The sequence below is a fragment of the Lemur catta genome, chromosome 4 (assembly GCF_020740605.2).
Source record: "Lemur catta isolate mLemCat1 chromosome 4, mLemCat1.pri, whole genome shotgun sequence".
In the NCBI taxonomy this organism is placed as follows: Eukaryota; Metazoa; Chordata; class Mammalia; order Primates; family Lemuridae; genus Lemur; species Lemur catta.
This window is the reverse complement of record NC_059131.1, coordinates 107,312,882-107,330,202: the sequence shown is the minus strand read 5'-3', so window position 1 is coordinate 107,330,202 and position 17,321 is coordinate 107,312,882. Positions and strand designations below refer to the sequence as shown.

Below are 17,321 nucleotides of genomic sequence, written 5' to 3'. Positions count from 1 at the left end.
TCTGTCTGACCACGGAGAGAGCTACGGACGCATCATGGACTCCTCATATCTCTACCCCCAAGTCATTCCTTACGTTGAGGAATTTGTTTATATTTTGAAACTTCATTAATTTTAAAATGCTAATATTTCATTAGCTATTAAAATTAAGTAAGCCTCTAACAAATTAAATTTTAGTAAGTCAAGATTACCATAAGAAGTGTTCCAAGAGCTATGAAAGGTGCAAAGATTGTACACTTATATATGGACAAAAGCCATGAATTTAAAGTCTTTAATTTTTTTCCTACAAAAAGTCATTTAAAGATTTCCGGCAACAAAGTTCAAATTCACCGCCTCCAAAGGAAATAACTATTCCCCACCCCTTAGTGCTTCCAGTTTGTTTTTGTTTTTACTGGCACAGTTCTTTCTTTATATGCAGTTTCTAGCTCTTAAGACATATACATATTTACATCTTCCTACCCTGGTTTACTTAGCTTTAAATCACTTGCACCAAGTACTGAGCTTTTGCACACAGACATGATGAATAAATGTTTAAGAGAAAACAATAGTCAATATGCAAATATATTAACTAAGCAGTATCACTAGAAATAACTTACATAACTAATCCAGCTGCCACAACTGAGTTATGAGATCAAATGTGATCCCATTAGCAGTTAAGTCATCGACTGAAAGTCCATTTCAACAGCTGTATCATTTGAATATTTAAAGTTAAAACACGTACAACTGTGATTTCCTTTTTATTATTCCTGGCACATGGAAGTCATCAACAAAGATCTGTTGAAGTAATATATCAGGAACTAATTTTCACATCATTTGCATATAATGATCAAAAATGATGTGACAGAGACTGATACTCACCTTCATACCCATTTCTCTTTCCTCCAAAAGGACACTCACTCATGTTTTAGCAGAACATACGGCAGTCTGAAATAGACAATTTCTTAGCCTCCCCTGCCGCTAGATGTGACACGACTAAGTTCTGGCCAATAGGATATAAGTAGAAATGACCTATGGCAGCTTCCAAAAATCATCTTTAAGACTGCGGGCACTTGCCCTTTGCTCCCTTTTTCATTGCCCTTCTCCAGTAGAACACAGAGGTGATGGTTAGAACTCTAGCCACCTACCCTGGTGTAGGAAGATGAGGGCCATACCCTGGGTATGGCAGAATGGTGAACTATGCTAGATGACCAAAGGCTTCGTGGAAAAGAGGATTCTCATCAGTCCTGGATTCTTTACTTCTGGGATTTTATAGGAAGAGAGACACAAACTTGCATCTTTTGCCATTGGTATTTTGGGCTTTTCCAAAATACCAGCTTCCTTTGGATAAAAAAACAAGGCAAATTCATAAACTGCAGATTTTCAAAGACATACACTGTGGAGCCACATCTGTCTCAGAAGGGGATAACAGAATATCATCTCTTTATAAGTAACTATTCTCGTACGACAGCTGCGGCTGCTCTGCACTAGGAGCCAGAGAACCGAGGCTCGAGATACACCTCTTCTCCTAACTGGCAAGCCGATGGCTTCTCTAAGACCACGTGGCTGTATTCATTAAACTGGGATAGCACCACCTATGTAATAAAATTTTCTTGAGATTGAAAATGACGTATATGAAAGTATTCCATAGTATAAACACTAGTACACATAACTGTTGATAAGAATAATTATAAGGTAACTGTGCATAAAAGCTCTGTCTCATACTGTAACCCTAGTAAAGAGTACTCCATAAATATTTGTTGAATAAATATTTTTAAGTCTTTGCTAAATGAGTGAATTATTCTGCTTTGGAGCTCAATAAAGTTCAAAGGTCCTTAATATATTACTTGAGTCCCTAACAGACATAATTCTTAATTTTGATGCCAGTCAAAAGATACAGGGTGTGAAGAGAGAAACCATAGCTAATCCATTTTAACTGACTCCTATTTACTACAGCAAAATAATTTAAACTAGAAGAAAAGCTGTGGTACAGAAATGAAATTTTTAGGATCATTCTTCTCTGAAATTACAAAGTTACACATAAAAATATTTTTTAATATTTAAACCACGAACCCTACCACATATCAAATGAATGATTTCCTCACACTGGACTGTGGCTAAAGTATTTTATTAAATTAAGTGTGTAATTTGCAAATGGTTTCATAAGAAATTTTAAAAGCAAAGTTATAAAACATTTTCAATAAAAAAAGTACAGAGTTAACAGCAAAATTCCATTTTCTTTATAGTACAAATAAAAACATTTTGTTTCTGATATACTGTCTGAAAATTTTTAAATATTTTCTCCAACTGACAGCTGTAACACTGTATTTTAATGAGAAGTCTCATGGTTAATTCAATTGTTTATTAATAATAGGTTCATCATTTAGACCATAAAAGTCAACAGCTCGACTCTAAGGAAAATAATACACTTTGTCATCATATAATGTGAAGTTATAAAAGGCTCTTCAGGATGTAGATGTGTTCTAGCCTTGTTTCTCTATTAAATTCTGTAAAGAAGCATTAAGTAATACTGTAAACTTGAATTACATTTTAAAAATAAGCACCATTAACATACATTCTACATAAACTCACTTTACCTTTTGAATGACACTCTTTTGGCCACACATTCTGTTTTCTTCATGTGTAAATAAAAATAAGCAATAATATTTAACCACTACACAGAAAAATTATCAAATTTCACCTCATTGCACAATGAAAAAGCACTTTTAAAAAGCACTTGGAAAAAACGGCACACAATATTTTTGTCTTTTTTTATACATTTTGTCATTTTCTTAAATTGAGACCAGTTAAAACATTGTCAGAGCAATTTCCTGAGTTTCAAAAGTTTCTAGCTCAGAAATAACCAATCTCACTATTACACATGTCCTTTTTCTAAACACACAAAACACTTGAACTCAAAAAGAAAAAGACCAAAATAAAGGACTAGAAACCATCCAGAAGAATAGTATAGTTTTTCCTTCTTAAAATATGTTATAATATTAATACACAAGACACTTTAAAGTCACAATATCTACTACATAATATATCTTATCTTTAAAGGCCACAGAATTGTAAATAGTATGGAAATACTAACAAATTGAAGACACTTCAACTTGAAAATAATAGAGAGATATATGAACAGCCAATAAATGTAAGAAAATATGCTTCCGTCTCTCACACTGGAATAAAGAGATGGACAGACTGAAAACACTGTTAAGAGCCCTCTGGCCCCGCGACACCCCCTCTGTGGTTTTCGCATTATAGTTCTCTCTCTCTCTACAGAAGTGCTGTACTTTTACAATATTAGGTTTACAAAGAGCATTCTAATGAGGCATGTACTGGCACAAATATACAGGGTAAGTATCCCTTATCCAAAATGCTTGGGATGAGAAGTGTTTTGCATTTCTGATTTTTTCAGATTTTGGAATATTTGCATGATACTTACCAGTTTAGCATCCCTAATCTGAAAATCTGAAATCTGAAATATTCCCATAAGCATATCCTTTGTGTGCTATGTCCATGCTCAAAAAGTTTCAGATTTTGGACCATTAAGGATATTCAACTTGTACCAATATATGAAAAATTTTAAAATCTCCAAACTACCTTTGATGTATAGGATTTAGAAATGGGCAAAAGGAGGAGGGATTATATAAAATGTTCTTTCATAAGTATATGTTGCTTAAACTATGCTAGATAGTGGGTAGGAGGCAGTTTGAAATTAAACAACTGCATTAAAATGCTCAAACTTTGCCTGTGTGCTTATGAATAATGATTGAGAAACACTATTACATTTACCAAAATAAAGCATAACATTAAAGTTGATACTGGATAAAACATAGCTTTTTTCCTTTGATTTCTGCCCGCAGAATACCACATCTCTAATTCATTTGACTGTTACCTCATTAATCATAATACCATTGAAATAAGTCTAGCTGAAGTGCTCAAAAGTAATTTTTTTAAATCAGATGAGAAAATATAAAAACACAGAAAATGAGTATGCAGGTGCATACACTCCAATAACTGCAGGTTTTGGTATTGTTTTTCATATTTTTAAATCATATTACAAGAATATTTTATTTCATTAATAAATTGTTGAAAGGAATTGCTTTATTTTTAATGTACAGAACTGTTTTAGAGATTACAAAAAAGCGTGCTAAACTATGTGAATAATGTGAAGAATGTGAATAATACTTCAATACCAATCAGTAACAATTTCAAAATAATAAACACTTATTCTTATTTTTATGGAATTAAAATTCAGTAATAAGGCCCTTCTTTTAAAAGCATGCATTTATGACATATAAAAACAAATGTTTTTGAGTTTTATTTTCATTAAAATGTTTGCTCTTTGGGGAAACCATTCTGTATTTTGGGATTCTTTTCAGTACCAGCTCAATCCTATAATTCCTTATTCAAATGATTTTTTTAAGCTTAACAAAAATCAACACAATTGTTTGCTACAACTATATACGTTGAAAATATTCTCCATATATGAAGTCAAATGTGTTTAAGCCATTTCTCATATTGGAAAATTATACTTTACCACATTAAACCTGCATAAAGGAGATTATAAACACACTAACCAGATTTATTAACTAACCAAACAATAGAAGTCAATGAAAGTTTCCTTTCAGAAAGTTGGCTCTTTCAAAATAAAGGTAAAAATCTTTTAAATTCTAATGATTCCTTTTATGATTATACCCAACACGTTTTCTACAGTTGTTTTAAGTTAATAAGATTTTGACCTACTGCAGTTTATAAATTGCATCCTCAAATACAACTATTTAGAAATCCACAGTTCTAGAAGCAGTTCTAAAAGGCAGCAACAGTTGATAAATATCTAACCATTTCTCCTTCTCTGAAAATTTTTCTGCCTATGGAAGGTATAAAACTGCAATGTAATCTCAGACCCAATTTTCTTCCCATAAAATGCACACATACAGAAGAACACAACAAAAGATAAGAGATCAAGATCTGTACAAAGCAGAATAAAGTACAACAACATGCCTTCCCTCCTGTAGGACATGGCAAAATGAAATGGTTTCATGTGTTTAGTTTTAAAAGCAAAAAGTATTCAAGTGTTTTTGTTATATCTTTCTTTCTTTACTACCACTACGACGACTTCTTTGTCTTCTTTTAATACAAGCCTTTGAAGGGCATGAACTAGATATCAAAGCACTTAAAATGCCTCTCATAGAAACCTTTGGATTTTACTAAATGTCAAACAACAATTAATACAAAGGTAACATTTTCTCTCTGAGAAACAATCAGAGCACTTCAAACTTTAAAACTGCAGCTGATAATTTTTTCTTAGACTTTTTGTAATCAATAAAAATCCTCTTTAATATTTTTAACAGGTAACATTATTTGGCATTTGATTCAGTAAAAAATTAAACTTCTCTTGAATTTTGAAAAATGTAATTTTTTGTGTCTCATAACATTTCCAATAAAACACACGTTTAGAGTAGAATTGACTGAAGTACTGCAAATAAACTAATTTTAACCTACAAACCTTTACACTTCTAAGTCAAGGATGTTTATTTTACTTTAGCATGACTTTCAAGCACCCTGGTTTAATTTCAGAGAACCTGTAGAAATGAGAAAAGAGTTATTTTAAAAATAAAAATTTCAAACTGGCTAGGGAATATACTTTGTAATCAATTCCAAGTGCCTATGCTTAACATGATATTTACTATCAAAGTATTGTCCTTTATTAAGTCAATATCCAAGAAAAATACCTATGTTTATGTTGCTTTTAATCTATTGTCAAAACAAATACAATCCTAAAGCTGGGGGTTACTCCTAAGTTAGTAGTTGATATAATTTAAGCTTTTTCAGAACCTCACAAACCTGAATTACACCTTCATGAGGAAGAACATGCTGTATGAAGGATAAGATGGAGTCTACACTGCACAGTTTCTGTGCATCAAGAAAGCACCAAGAAGAAATCTCTGATTAGCAGGTAAATCTGATTAATCTGGCCATGCAATGCTTTCAAGTTTCTCAGTGTAAAATTTCAAGGAACACTAGTCTAAAATAGATGATTAATCTCAACATGATACTGTTCTGGTCTAATTACTCCTTTTGTAAAAATAACCAAGAAATGTCACCTGTCTTCATGCTCAGAATTACTACTACCACTTTCTATAATGCAACCAAATAACATTTTATTACATGGCATAAACTAAATATGCTATACTAATTGAAATTGGAGGGGGGTACTCGATGCACAGCCTCAGGGAATCTATCCATCAACAGATCTTTAATCTGACCTTTCTTGTCATTTTCTGTTACTGAACAATGATCACTTAGTGAAAAAGGACATTTTGTGTTTGTCAGCAAAGATCATTAATGGCATTTAACTTATGAAAATATATATAAATTCATATTAACTGGAAAGTGTCTTCAAAAATTGAAACACACCCAAATTACGACTATATTTCAGCAGAAGCTACCCAATTCCATCCAAATTCCACAAACATACATTTCCTTTCAAAAGAATACACAGCAAATCTTAAACTATGATATGTGTAATCTATTTATCTCAGATAATACATTATCAAAGAAACACAAATATATTTACTTTCTTTTAGAATTTTAAATTTATAATAGAAAGTTTTATCAGATGATTATTGCCAACAATCTTCTATTTCTGGTTTACCAGACAACATATTCAGCAGGGAAAGTTATACTATAATTTAGGCATAAACTTTTGGCTGAAATTAGATGATTAAATTTAGTTAACTGTTTTGACAAATCATTCTGAGCATACTATTAGTGTTTACCTAGCTGTATATGGGCAACTGCCGTTATCAATAACAGAAATCTACTCACCTGAAGCTATGGCTCGTGAGGTACTTAATGACAGCTGGTTTGATGCGGGCAACTCCTCCCTGGCTGTGGTTTCCTCTCCCCGTAATCACAGACAGATAGGGCTTACCACCATTCTGCTTAAATTCTGTTACAACAGGAATTAGAACAGTTAAAATTCATTTATCTTACATTGTCGACAGAAAGCAAACTCTAGATACTCAAACACATATGACACTGTTTCCATGGGGATTTAGAGATTTATTACCTCAATAAGCCCCAAAATTAATGTTTTAAAATGTGTTTTGAAACATATATAGCCTCAGTGCAATCTATCCATACAAAGTCTTCAGTGTGGGGAGGGAGATTTCTGTGCACTACCAGTTCTCTCTGAAATAATTATAATGACAATAATAACATTAATGACACCTAACAATTAATATGCACATGGCGTCAGGCACTGCTTTAAAGAGTATATTAAGTAAGACTCTCCAGCTTGGTCAGATGGATCTGAAAAAGAAAAAATAAAAAAATAAAAAGAATCTTCACAACAACTCTATTAATGAAATACTCTGAAGCCAGTCAGCCTTGGTCTGAATCACAGCTCCGCCACCAAATGACTGTGTGACCATGGACAAGTTACTGAGTATCTCTGCTTATCTCTTCATCAGGAAAATGGGATAATAATCGCAACTACTTTATAGACTATCCTCCAGAAACATCTAGTAGCAAAACCACTAATTATAGCATAGCTTATAGTCTTACTGTTAAAGATAATCAATTATTAACTTAGAAACTCTTCCTGATAATTCTTAAAATATCAAATGAGCCCAAAGCCTCTTGAAAGAGTGCAGTTACTGTTTTAGATATCTTGTGAAAATCAAGTACATAAATCCTCAAAACTAGTAACAGCTATCATAGAATTTTTTAAAAAACTGTTAATAAGAGTTGAATTAATGAATTTAGTAAATTTTGTTCCTCCTTCTTATAGAGCTCAAGTTTTGATCTTTAGCATAAAATACACACACACAAAGCTGGCCACAATGGCTCACGCCTATAATCCCAGGACTTTGGGAGGCAAAGGCGGGAGGATCACTTGAGGCCAGGAGTTCAAGACCAGCTTGGGCAACATAGCAAGACCCTATCTCTACAAAAAAAAGTAAAAACTAGCCAGGCATAGAGGCCACACCTATGGTCACAGCTACTCAGGAGGCTGAGGTGGGAGGATTACTTGAGCCCAGGCATTTCAGGTTACACTCCAGCCTGGGTGACAGAGCAAGACTCTGTCTCTAAATATTTTTTTTAAAGAAAATACACACATAATGTAAGTGTTCCATATACTGCTCATTATGTTGCCCTGAAATTCCAGCAGAACGACAAAAAAATGGTTTTTCAAGTATCATATCTCTGAGCAATATTTAGTCTGGAATTTTAAAATGATATATTACCCTCACTCACATTTCTATTTCCTTTTCTTTAAGATCTCCATTTCTACTCTAATCCATACCCATTACTTCAAGCAATATGTTATTGAAAATTCAGCTCTCTCTGGGTGCCAGTTTCACAGGATATTCACTTGGTAAAAAGTTTTTGCATTATACACTCAAAATTTTGTGCACTGTTTTTTATGTGTGTTATATTACAAATAAAAGTTTACTTAAAAAAAAAAAACAAACAAACCTCAAACTCTTAACTAACCATAATTCACTCTCATCACTCCTTCAATACCGTTCCCCGTACCAGTTCGGTCAGTCATTTATACCACTTCACCTCTCAGTAGTTCACTTATTACTCTGAAAATGTTCTCCAGTTGACTGACATGCCTCAATAAAGTAAGAGCTCAAAGGATATTTGTTATATAAGTTAACGTATATGTTTAGTTTCCCACATTACAGGCTAATCCCATTATCACTTTTGAACAAATTGTTTAACTCATTTTTAAGCACATTCCAGATTTCTTATCATTTCAACTACAAACATTTCAGTATGTACCTCAAAAGAGTTAAGGATGCCTTTAAAAAACATTAACCACAATGTCACCATCATCTTACAAAAATTAACGATAGTTCCTTAATACTATCAGTTTCTAAAAATTTCTCCCAATTATCTCAAAAATATGTTTTTACAGAAATTTGTTTTAATGAGGGTTGAAATAAGTCCATACACTGTATTTGGCTGATATATTTCTTTCTTTTTTTTTTTTTTGAGACAGAGTCTCGCTCTTTTGCCCTGGCTAGAGTGCCGCCGCATCAGCCTAGCTCACAGCAACCTCAGACTCCTGGGCTTAAGCGATCCTCCTGCCTCAGCCTCCCGAGTAGCTGGGACTACAGGCATGCGCCACCATGCCCGGCTGATTTTTTCTATATATATTTTTAGCTGTCCAGATAATTTCTTTCTCTTTTTAGTAGAGACGGGGTCTCGCTCTTGCTCAGTCTGGTCTCGAACCCCTGAACTCAATCCACCCGCCTCGGCCTCCCAAGTGCTAGGATTACAGGTGTGAGCCACCGCGCCTGGCCTTGGCTGATATATTTCTTAAGTAACTTTTAATCTAAAGGTTTTCCCTTGTGTTTTTCTTTATAATTTATTGAAAAAAAATTGGATCATTGACCCTAGATTTTCAGAGTCTGGATTTTGCTGATTGTTTCCCCATGGTGTTGTTTAACATGTTCCTCTGTCCCCTGTAAATCCCTGTAAAGTAGCAGTTAGTTCTAAAGTTTCGATCTGCTTCTGGTTTGATTTAGAGGCAAAAATACTTCATAGATGGTAGTGTGTTGGTGTGTATTTCAACAGAAAGGACATGAGGTCCAGATGTCTCTATTATTTTTATTCATCCCCAATTTTGACAATCTTTTCATCTTATCATAATGAAAAACAATGTAGGGAAGAGCCAAATTTTCCACTGGACAGACACACTTCTATTCAACAATACCACCATCTGGTGGTGACTGATAGTAACTACATAGGTGGCAGCATGCACTAGATGGGCTTTGGTGTCCAGAAAGGATTTGCATGTTGGGTCTCTGAGTCACCTTGGGCAGGTTATTTAACTTTTTTTTTCTTGCAGGTTTTTTTTTTAAATTGAGATATTAATAAAATTCACCTAACATAAAACTCACCATTTAAAAACGTACAATTCAGTGGTTTTTAAGTGTATTTACAATGTTGTACAACTTACACCACTAATTCCAGAACATTCCATCATCTCACAAAGCAATCCTGTGCCTCTTAGCAGTCACTCCCCATACACTCCCCATTTCAGCCCTAGTAACCACTAATCTGTCTATGGATTTATATATTTAAAACATTCCATAAAAATGAAACAATACAATATGTGACATTTTTTATCTGGCTTCTTTCACCTAGCATACTGTTTATAAGATTCATCCATGTTGTAGCATGTATCAGAAATTTATTTCTCTTTATGACTGAATAAAATTGCCTTCTATGGATCTAACCACATTTTGCTTATCCATTTATCAGTTGATGGACATTTGGGTTGTTTCTACTTTTAGGCTGTTAGAAACATTCATGTACAAGTTTTTGTGACAACAAATTGTATTTTAATTTCTTGGGTACATGCCTATGAACAGAGCTGCTAGGTCATGTTAATTCTATGGTTTACCCTTTCAAAGAACTGCTGAATTTTCCACAGCTGGTGCACCATTTAACATTTCCACCAGCAAAATATGAGGGTTCCAGTTTATCCACATCCTTATTAACACTGATTATTTTCCATTCTATTAAACTTTAAAGTTTTTCTCATCTATAAAATGAGAGGAAATAGTATGGTGGTTCCCCCCAAAAGTTAAAAATAGAACTACCATATGATCCAGCAATCCCATTTCTGGGTATATATCAAAAAGGAAATGCAATCAGTGTCTCAGAGAGACATCTGCACCCCTATGTTCACTGCAGCATTATTCACAATAGTCAAGACATGAAAACAACCTAAATGTCCACCAGCAGATGAATGGATAAAGAAAATGTAATACATACACAGAGGAATATTATTCAACAATAAAAAAGAAAAAAATCCTGCCATTTGCAACAACACAGATGCACCTGGAGGGCATTATGTTACGTGAAATAAGCCAGACGGAAAAAGACAAATAACATATGATCTCACTTACATGTGGAATCTAAAAAGTCAGACTTAGAAACAGAATAGAATGGGAGTTGCCAGGGAGTGGGGGAAGTGAGGAGATATTAGCCAAACTTTCAGTTACACGAAGAGTGAGTGCTGGGGATCTAGTGTGCAGCATGGTGACTGTACTTAATACTACTGCACCGTGGCCAGGCACAACGGTGTGCGCTTGCAGTCGCAGCTACTTGAGAGGCTAAGGTGGGAGGATCACTTGAGCCCAGGAGTTCAAGACCAGCCTGGACAACACAGCAAGACCCTGTCTCTATAAAAAAATACAAAAAATAATAATTATAACATATTGAATACTTGAAATTTGTTACCAGAGTAGATCAAAGTGTTCACATTGCACACACACAAAGTGGTAACTGCGAGGTGATGGCTGTGCTAAATAACTTCACTGTGGTAATCGTTTCACAACGTTATTTATCAAATCCTGTTGTACGCCTTAAACATATACAATCTTATTTGTCAAAAAGGAGAGGAATACCTACCCTTATTCAGTCATTTATTCAAAATTTTTTTGAGTGTTGAACAAAAAGCACTATACACAATGATTCAAGAATCATCTTGGCTCAATTCTTGGCCAAAAAAACAGACATTTAACAATGAATTATACAATAAGCTTTTTATAAACACCATAGTAAGCAGGAATACTATGGGAAGCTGTTAACAAGAAGCCCAACTAGTGCGAGGGTCAAGAATGACAGTGTGGTTAAACACACAGAAAAGGAGGCAGAGCAAAATACAAGATGAGACTGCAGAGGCAGGCAAGGAACATACTATGTAGGGATTGTGAATTCATCCTAAATTCAACTCGTACTTTCTTATCATAATGCTAGTTACTTATGTAACTATTTGTTCACTGTCCTCTACCCCACTAGACGGTAAACTCCATAGAGATAGGGATTGTGTGTCTTTTTCACTGCCTTATCCTTGATGCCTAGAATGTTACAGCAAGTGTTATAGCAGGTGGTCTCGCGGACAAACCAAGCGGCACACGGAGAGTCGGAGAATCAAGGTTTATTTGCCAGCAGGCTCAGAGGGGTCTCGCCACTAAATTTTGAGCCCTGTCTACCCAATTTTTCCCATTTTTATTAAGTTGGGGTGATCTAAGGGGAGGGGTCTCAGGTGACTAATGTCTGCCAGGTAGTAGGTTAGGTTAGTGTCTCGCACTAGGTAATAGGTTCAGTGTTATGCTGATGTGCTAGGTGTTAGGTTAGTGATATGCTAATGTGGCAGGTGTTAGGTTAGTAACATGCTAATGTAGGTCTTCCGTGAGGGGTGGGGATCTCAGGTGGCTGCTGTGCTAAGTAACAGATGGGGGTTTTCCTTATCATTCCCCCTTTGATGCCCTTATATGTCTATTATAGGGCATCATTTCCCAGTGGGTGATAGCCTCGTAAGGCCATCATGTGAGCTGTTGCCCCACGGGTTAGTTGTTTTTATAAATTTAGGCCGGGCGCGGTGGCTCACGCCTGTAATCCTAGCACTCTGGGAGGCCGAGGTGGGTGGATCACTCAAGGTCAGGAGTTCGAGACCAGCCTGGGCAAGAGCGAGACCCCGTCTCTACTAAAAAATAGAAAGAAATTATGTGGCCAACTAAAAATCTATATAGAAAAAATTAGCCGGGCATGGTGGCGCATGCCTGTAGTCCCAGCTACTGGGGAGGCTGAGGCAGTAGGATCGCTGAAGCCCAGGAGTCTGAGGTTGCTGTGAGCTAGGCTGATGGCACGGCACTCACTCTAGCCCAGGCAACAAAGTGAGACTCTGTCTCAAAAAAAAAAAAAAAAAAAATTAATAACTGTGCCGAGTATGCAGGGGCCCACAGTGACAAGGAGAAGAATAGTTATTAGCAGCCCAGCCACAGGTAGTAGCCATGGAGTCCATTGTCCCAAGTCGAAACCCCAGGTTTGTTTTAATTTTTTGTTTCTTTTCTGGATTTTTTCTCTTAGCTCCCTGACTTTTGTGGTCACTACTCCTGTCTGGTTTATCTAGTAGCAGCACTCTTCCCCTAGGAATATACAGGTCCCCCCTTCAGCAGTGAGTAGGTCTAAGGCCCGTCTGTTGTGTAAGGTCACTGCCGCTAGTGTATTCAGTTGACTCTGGAGGGACAGTAGGGAATCTGTTACTTGTTTCATGTCTTTATTTAATTTTGGGGATAATTTGTGGTAGATGCTTGGGGATGTTCCTAGGCCTACTCCTGCTCCTATCCCAGCAGCACTTCCTCCCGCTGTGAGGACTGATGCTAGTAAGGCCCGCCTTTTCCGGGTGTTTGGGTGGGGCCTTAGTGCGGCTTCCAGTTGCTGGGTTTCAAAGACAGAAACATCTGGGGTGAGGAAGACCTGGGTGTAGGTCCCCGTCCAGTTTTCTAGGAGGCAGAGGTAGGCAATGTCTCCACAAAGAAAGAATATGCCATCCCGGGAGCAGGTGGCAGTGGCATTACTGGGTAAGGTTTGGTTATTTGTGCAGAGTTCACCCGGTATGAATTTCAATATTTTATTTTTTTCCCATGTTAGTAATGTAAGTGATATGCATGTGGGAAGTTACGGCTAAATGGACATTGTATGTTATTGGGCCCATCACAGATGTTTTCTTTGGGCTGGGTTTAGGATACTGGAGTTCCAGCCTGGAGGCACAGGGACCCCAATATAGACTCGTTTCTGGAGGGGTAAATAGACCCAATATGAATTATGGTTGGGTAGGGCCTGGAGGGTCATACTGAGGAACTGAGTTATTAGGGGAGAGGTTTTTAGGGGTTTAGTGATCTTTCGTATGCCTGTAAGATCTGGCCTCTTATAAGTTGACTTTGTTATTGAGGCTATCTTAATTAGCTGAGTCTTTGTGTCTTCGACCTGTTGGATTTTAGCCTGCTCTTGGACTCCTCCCCCATCAGACATTTCCCAGTGGGTGTAGTAAGTCTAACAAGCTGGTTTGTCCCTTGGGGTTATATAGGTTTGAGTATTACCTGTGATGGTGCCAGTCTAATATTTTTTCCTCTACTGTGGCACACCTGAGTCTCACTATAACATGTCTTTGGCATGTAGGTGTTGATTGTGAAACCTCCCGTGGTCCAGAAGCCTCGAGTAATCCTGTTAGTGGAGGGAATTTAAGTCCTAGCATAACAAGTCTTAGGGCAGGGTTTTTTTTGTCATAGTGGTTAGGGTGAGTGCCCCAACCAGGAGGAGGGTAGGGACTGAAGTAAGAGCAGACATCTTATAATGAGCCAATATATCACAGTTAGAGATGTCCTCTCTAGTATAGTCTAATCTTCCGGAGCTACCGAGAAGAGTCCCATTTCTAGTAAAGTCACTACAACCCCAATGAGGGCCAGGGCCAGTGGTCCCGTTTACTCCTGTTCAGTCCTGGGTGTGGCTGTCCTCACTGGCAGATGGTTAAGCTGGATTTTTAGCGGGTTCCGCTGGTCCTGATGTGCAGTCCAGAGATCAGTTTCGTTGTCTGGTTCGGCCATTTTCACCCAGCAGTGGTGGATCCACGGAGTGATACTTGCAACTTTAACAGCAGTGGGAGTAACTAGTATCACAGTACGGGGACCCTTCCAGGTGGGCTCTAGGGGTGTTCTTTCCAGTCCTTTACCCAGACTAGATCCCCAGGTTGGTGGGGTGGACAGGGAGACCCAGGGCGACGGGTTTTTTCTAGGACGGTGTGGTGGATATGGCACATAGTTTTGGCTAAGGCTTGGAGGTGTGTGTTTATATCCAATTCCCCTAGTTGTCTGATGTCTCCCCTTAATTGTCTGATGAGTGGGGGAGGTCTACTGAACAGGATTTCAAAGGGTGAATATCCTGTGGGCCCCGGTGTGCACCTGACTCTGAACAGGGCTAGGCTTAGCATGTCTACCCAGGGTAATTGTGTTTGCTGACATAGCTTTGTTAGAGTGGTTTTAAGGGTCCGGTTCATGCACTCTACTTTCCCTGAGCTCTGTGGCCTGTAGGCTGCATGTAGTTTCCATTTGATTCCTAGTGCCTTGGTGAGGGTTTGCATGACCTCCGCAGTGAAGCTTGGTCGTTGTCACTGTCAAATGAGAGTGGTAGACCATACCGGCGGATGATTTTTCTCAACAGAAACTTTGTCACTTCCCTGGCCTTCTCGGTCCGGGTAGGGACTGCCTCGACCCAGCCCGAGACGGTGCATATCAGCACCAGCAGGTGTTTATACCCCCGACATGGTTTTACTTCTGTGAAATCAACTTCCACACCCTCGAACGGAGAGGTTTGGCTGTACTGAGTTCCTGGGCGGGTGTTGGCCCGACCGCTGCATGGTTTTTAGTGCAGGTCTGGCAGCGGGCACTGCCGCTGCCGCGATGGACAGAAGTTTGGCGATGTAGCAGTACCGGGCGAGTAGCTGCGTGAGGGCTGTTTTCCCCAAGAGAGTCAGGCTGTGATGTCGGGAGACAATAGCGTATGCTGACTGACTGGGGATAAAGACGTATGGTTTTGTAGGTGCCACCACCCGTCTGCGTCCTTCTTGGCCTGCTCCTGCTCTGCCCACTGGTTCTCTTCTGGACTGTATTTTGGTTTTTCAGGCCACTCGGGTGCCAACAAGATTTGGCATTGGGCTGCAGTCTTGTCCTCTGAATGTTCTTGGGTGGCTGCGTTTTTGGCTGCTTGGTCTGCCAGGAGATTGCTGGTGACAATAGGATCTGTGCCCTTTTGGTGCCCTCGACAGTGGATGACCGCAATTTCTTTTGGCTGCCAAACTGCCTCCAGCAGTTGGAGAATTTCATCCCTATTTTTGATCTCCTTTCCACCTGAGTCAGCAGTCCCCTCTCCCTGTATATTGCCCCGTGGATATGTACTGTGGCAAAGGCATATGTGTATATGTTTGCCTTCTTGCCCGGGCCTGCCTGAGGGCTTGGATGAGGGCCCATCGCTCCGCCCTTGGTGCCGACCACCCTTGGGGCAAAGGGGCTGACATGATGACCTCATCGGCTGTGGTGACGGCGAAGCCCGCCAGTCGTTTCCCATTCTGGATAAAACTGCTGCCATCCGTGTAGAGTTCTAAGTCCAGTACCGGTAGAGGACTATCTTTCAGGTCTGGCCGGCTGGCATAGGCCTCCTCTACCGCCTCGGTGCAGTCATGGTCTGGGGCCCTGGCTCAGTGGGCAGGAGGGTGGCAGGATTTGGGGTCCGCACAGTCTCCAGGGTGACCTGCGGATTATCGCACAGCAGTCCTTGATACTGTGCTAACCGGGTGCTTGAGAGCCACCGGGGCCCTGAGGTGTTCATTAGAGATATCACTGTATCAGGGACTCGCACACGGAGGTTCTGTCCCAGTGTGAGCTTGTCTGCTTCCTTGACTACCAGGACGGTGGCCGCTAGTGCGCAGAGGCAAGGTGGCCATCCTGCCGCTACCGGATCCAATTGTTTTGACAAATGAGCCACTGGTCTCTGCCAGGGGCCCACAGTTTGAGTCAAAACCCCCAGAGCCACTTGTTTCTTCTCGTGTACAAAGAGGTTAAAGTCTTTGGTGAGGTCCGGTAGCCCTAGTGTGGGGGCTCTTTTCAGTAAGTCTTTTATTTCCTGGAAAGCCCTTTCCTGACTCCCGGCCCATTCCAACTCTTTGTTTTCAGGCCCGCGTAGGGCCTCGTACAGAGGCTTCGCCTTTAAGGAGAAACCTGGGATCCAGATGCAGCAGAATCCGGCCACGCCGAGGAATTCCCTGAGTTGTCTCCATCTGGTCGGCCTGGGAATTGTACAGATCGTGTGCTTACGCTCATGTCCCAGTGCCCAGCGCCCCTGAGTGATGTGGAAACCGAGGTATTTCACCTGTTGCCTGCAGATCTGTGCCTTTTTCCAGGAGACTTTGTATCCTTTGTCAGTGAGCAGTTGGAGCAGGCACTGGGTTCCCCGTCGACAGTCTTCCCTGGTTGGGCTCGCTAGAAGGAAGTCATCGACGTACTGTGGAAGTGTGCAGCGGGTTTCTTCTCACGGAAAGGAGATGAGGTCAGTGGCTAGGGCCTCCCCAAACAGAGTTGGTGAATTTTTAAATCCCCGTGGTAGTCGCATCCAGGTGAGCTGGGTTTTCCTTCCAGTCTGAGGATCCTCCTACTCAAAGGCGAACAGGGGCTGACTCTTCGGAGCAAGCCGCATGCAGAAGAAAGCATCCTTTAAGTCCAGGCAGGAGAACCAGGCAGCATCAGGAGGAATGAGGCCAAGGAGGGTGTATGGGTTTGGTACCACTGGGTGGAGAGTCACCGTGGCCTCATTAATCAGTCACAGGTCTTGGACGGGCCAGTATCCACCTCCGTTGGGCTTTTTGTCTGGCAGGAGGGGAGTGTTCCATGGGGACTGGCACTCCACCAAAATCCCCTCCCGTTTAAGCCTATCGATGTGTTCCTGAATTCCCTCTTGAGCCTCCTTGGGAATGGGGTACT

At 39.5% G+C, this 17,321-nt stretch overlaps 1 protein-coding gene across 4 annotated transcripts in view; it reads right to left on the bottom strand.

Moving 5' to 3' along the window:
* Nucleotides 1-2,085: 2,085 nt before the first annotated feature.
* Nucleotides 2,086-17,321, bottom strand: part of N4BP2 (NEDD4 binding protein 2) — an 89,172-nt gene continuing 73,936 nt past the window's right edge. For 3 of the 4 annotated variants that reach the window (XM_045550561.1, XM_045550562.1, XM_045550564.1), the window contains 2 exons: nucleotides 6,808-6,931; nucleotides 2,086-5,561 (listed from right to left, as the gene is read on the bottom strand). In XM_045550561.1, the coding sequence (XP_045406517.1) occupies nucleotides 5,516-5,561; nucleotides 6,808-6,931 (170 nt within the window). In that variant the 3' untranslated portion in view covers nucleotides 2,086-5,515. Of the gene's footprint in view, nucleotides 5,562-6,807; nucleotides 6,932-12,686; nucleotides 14,438-17,321 lie in introns of those variants that run through there. The other variant, XM_045550563.1, reaches the window with a different exon arrangement.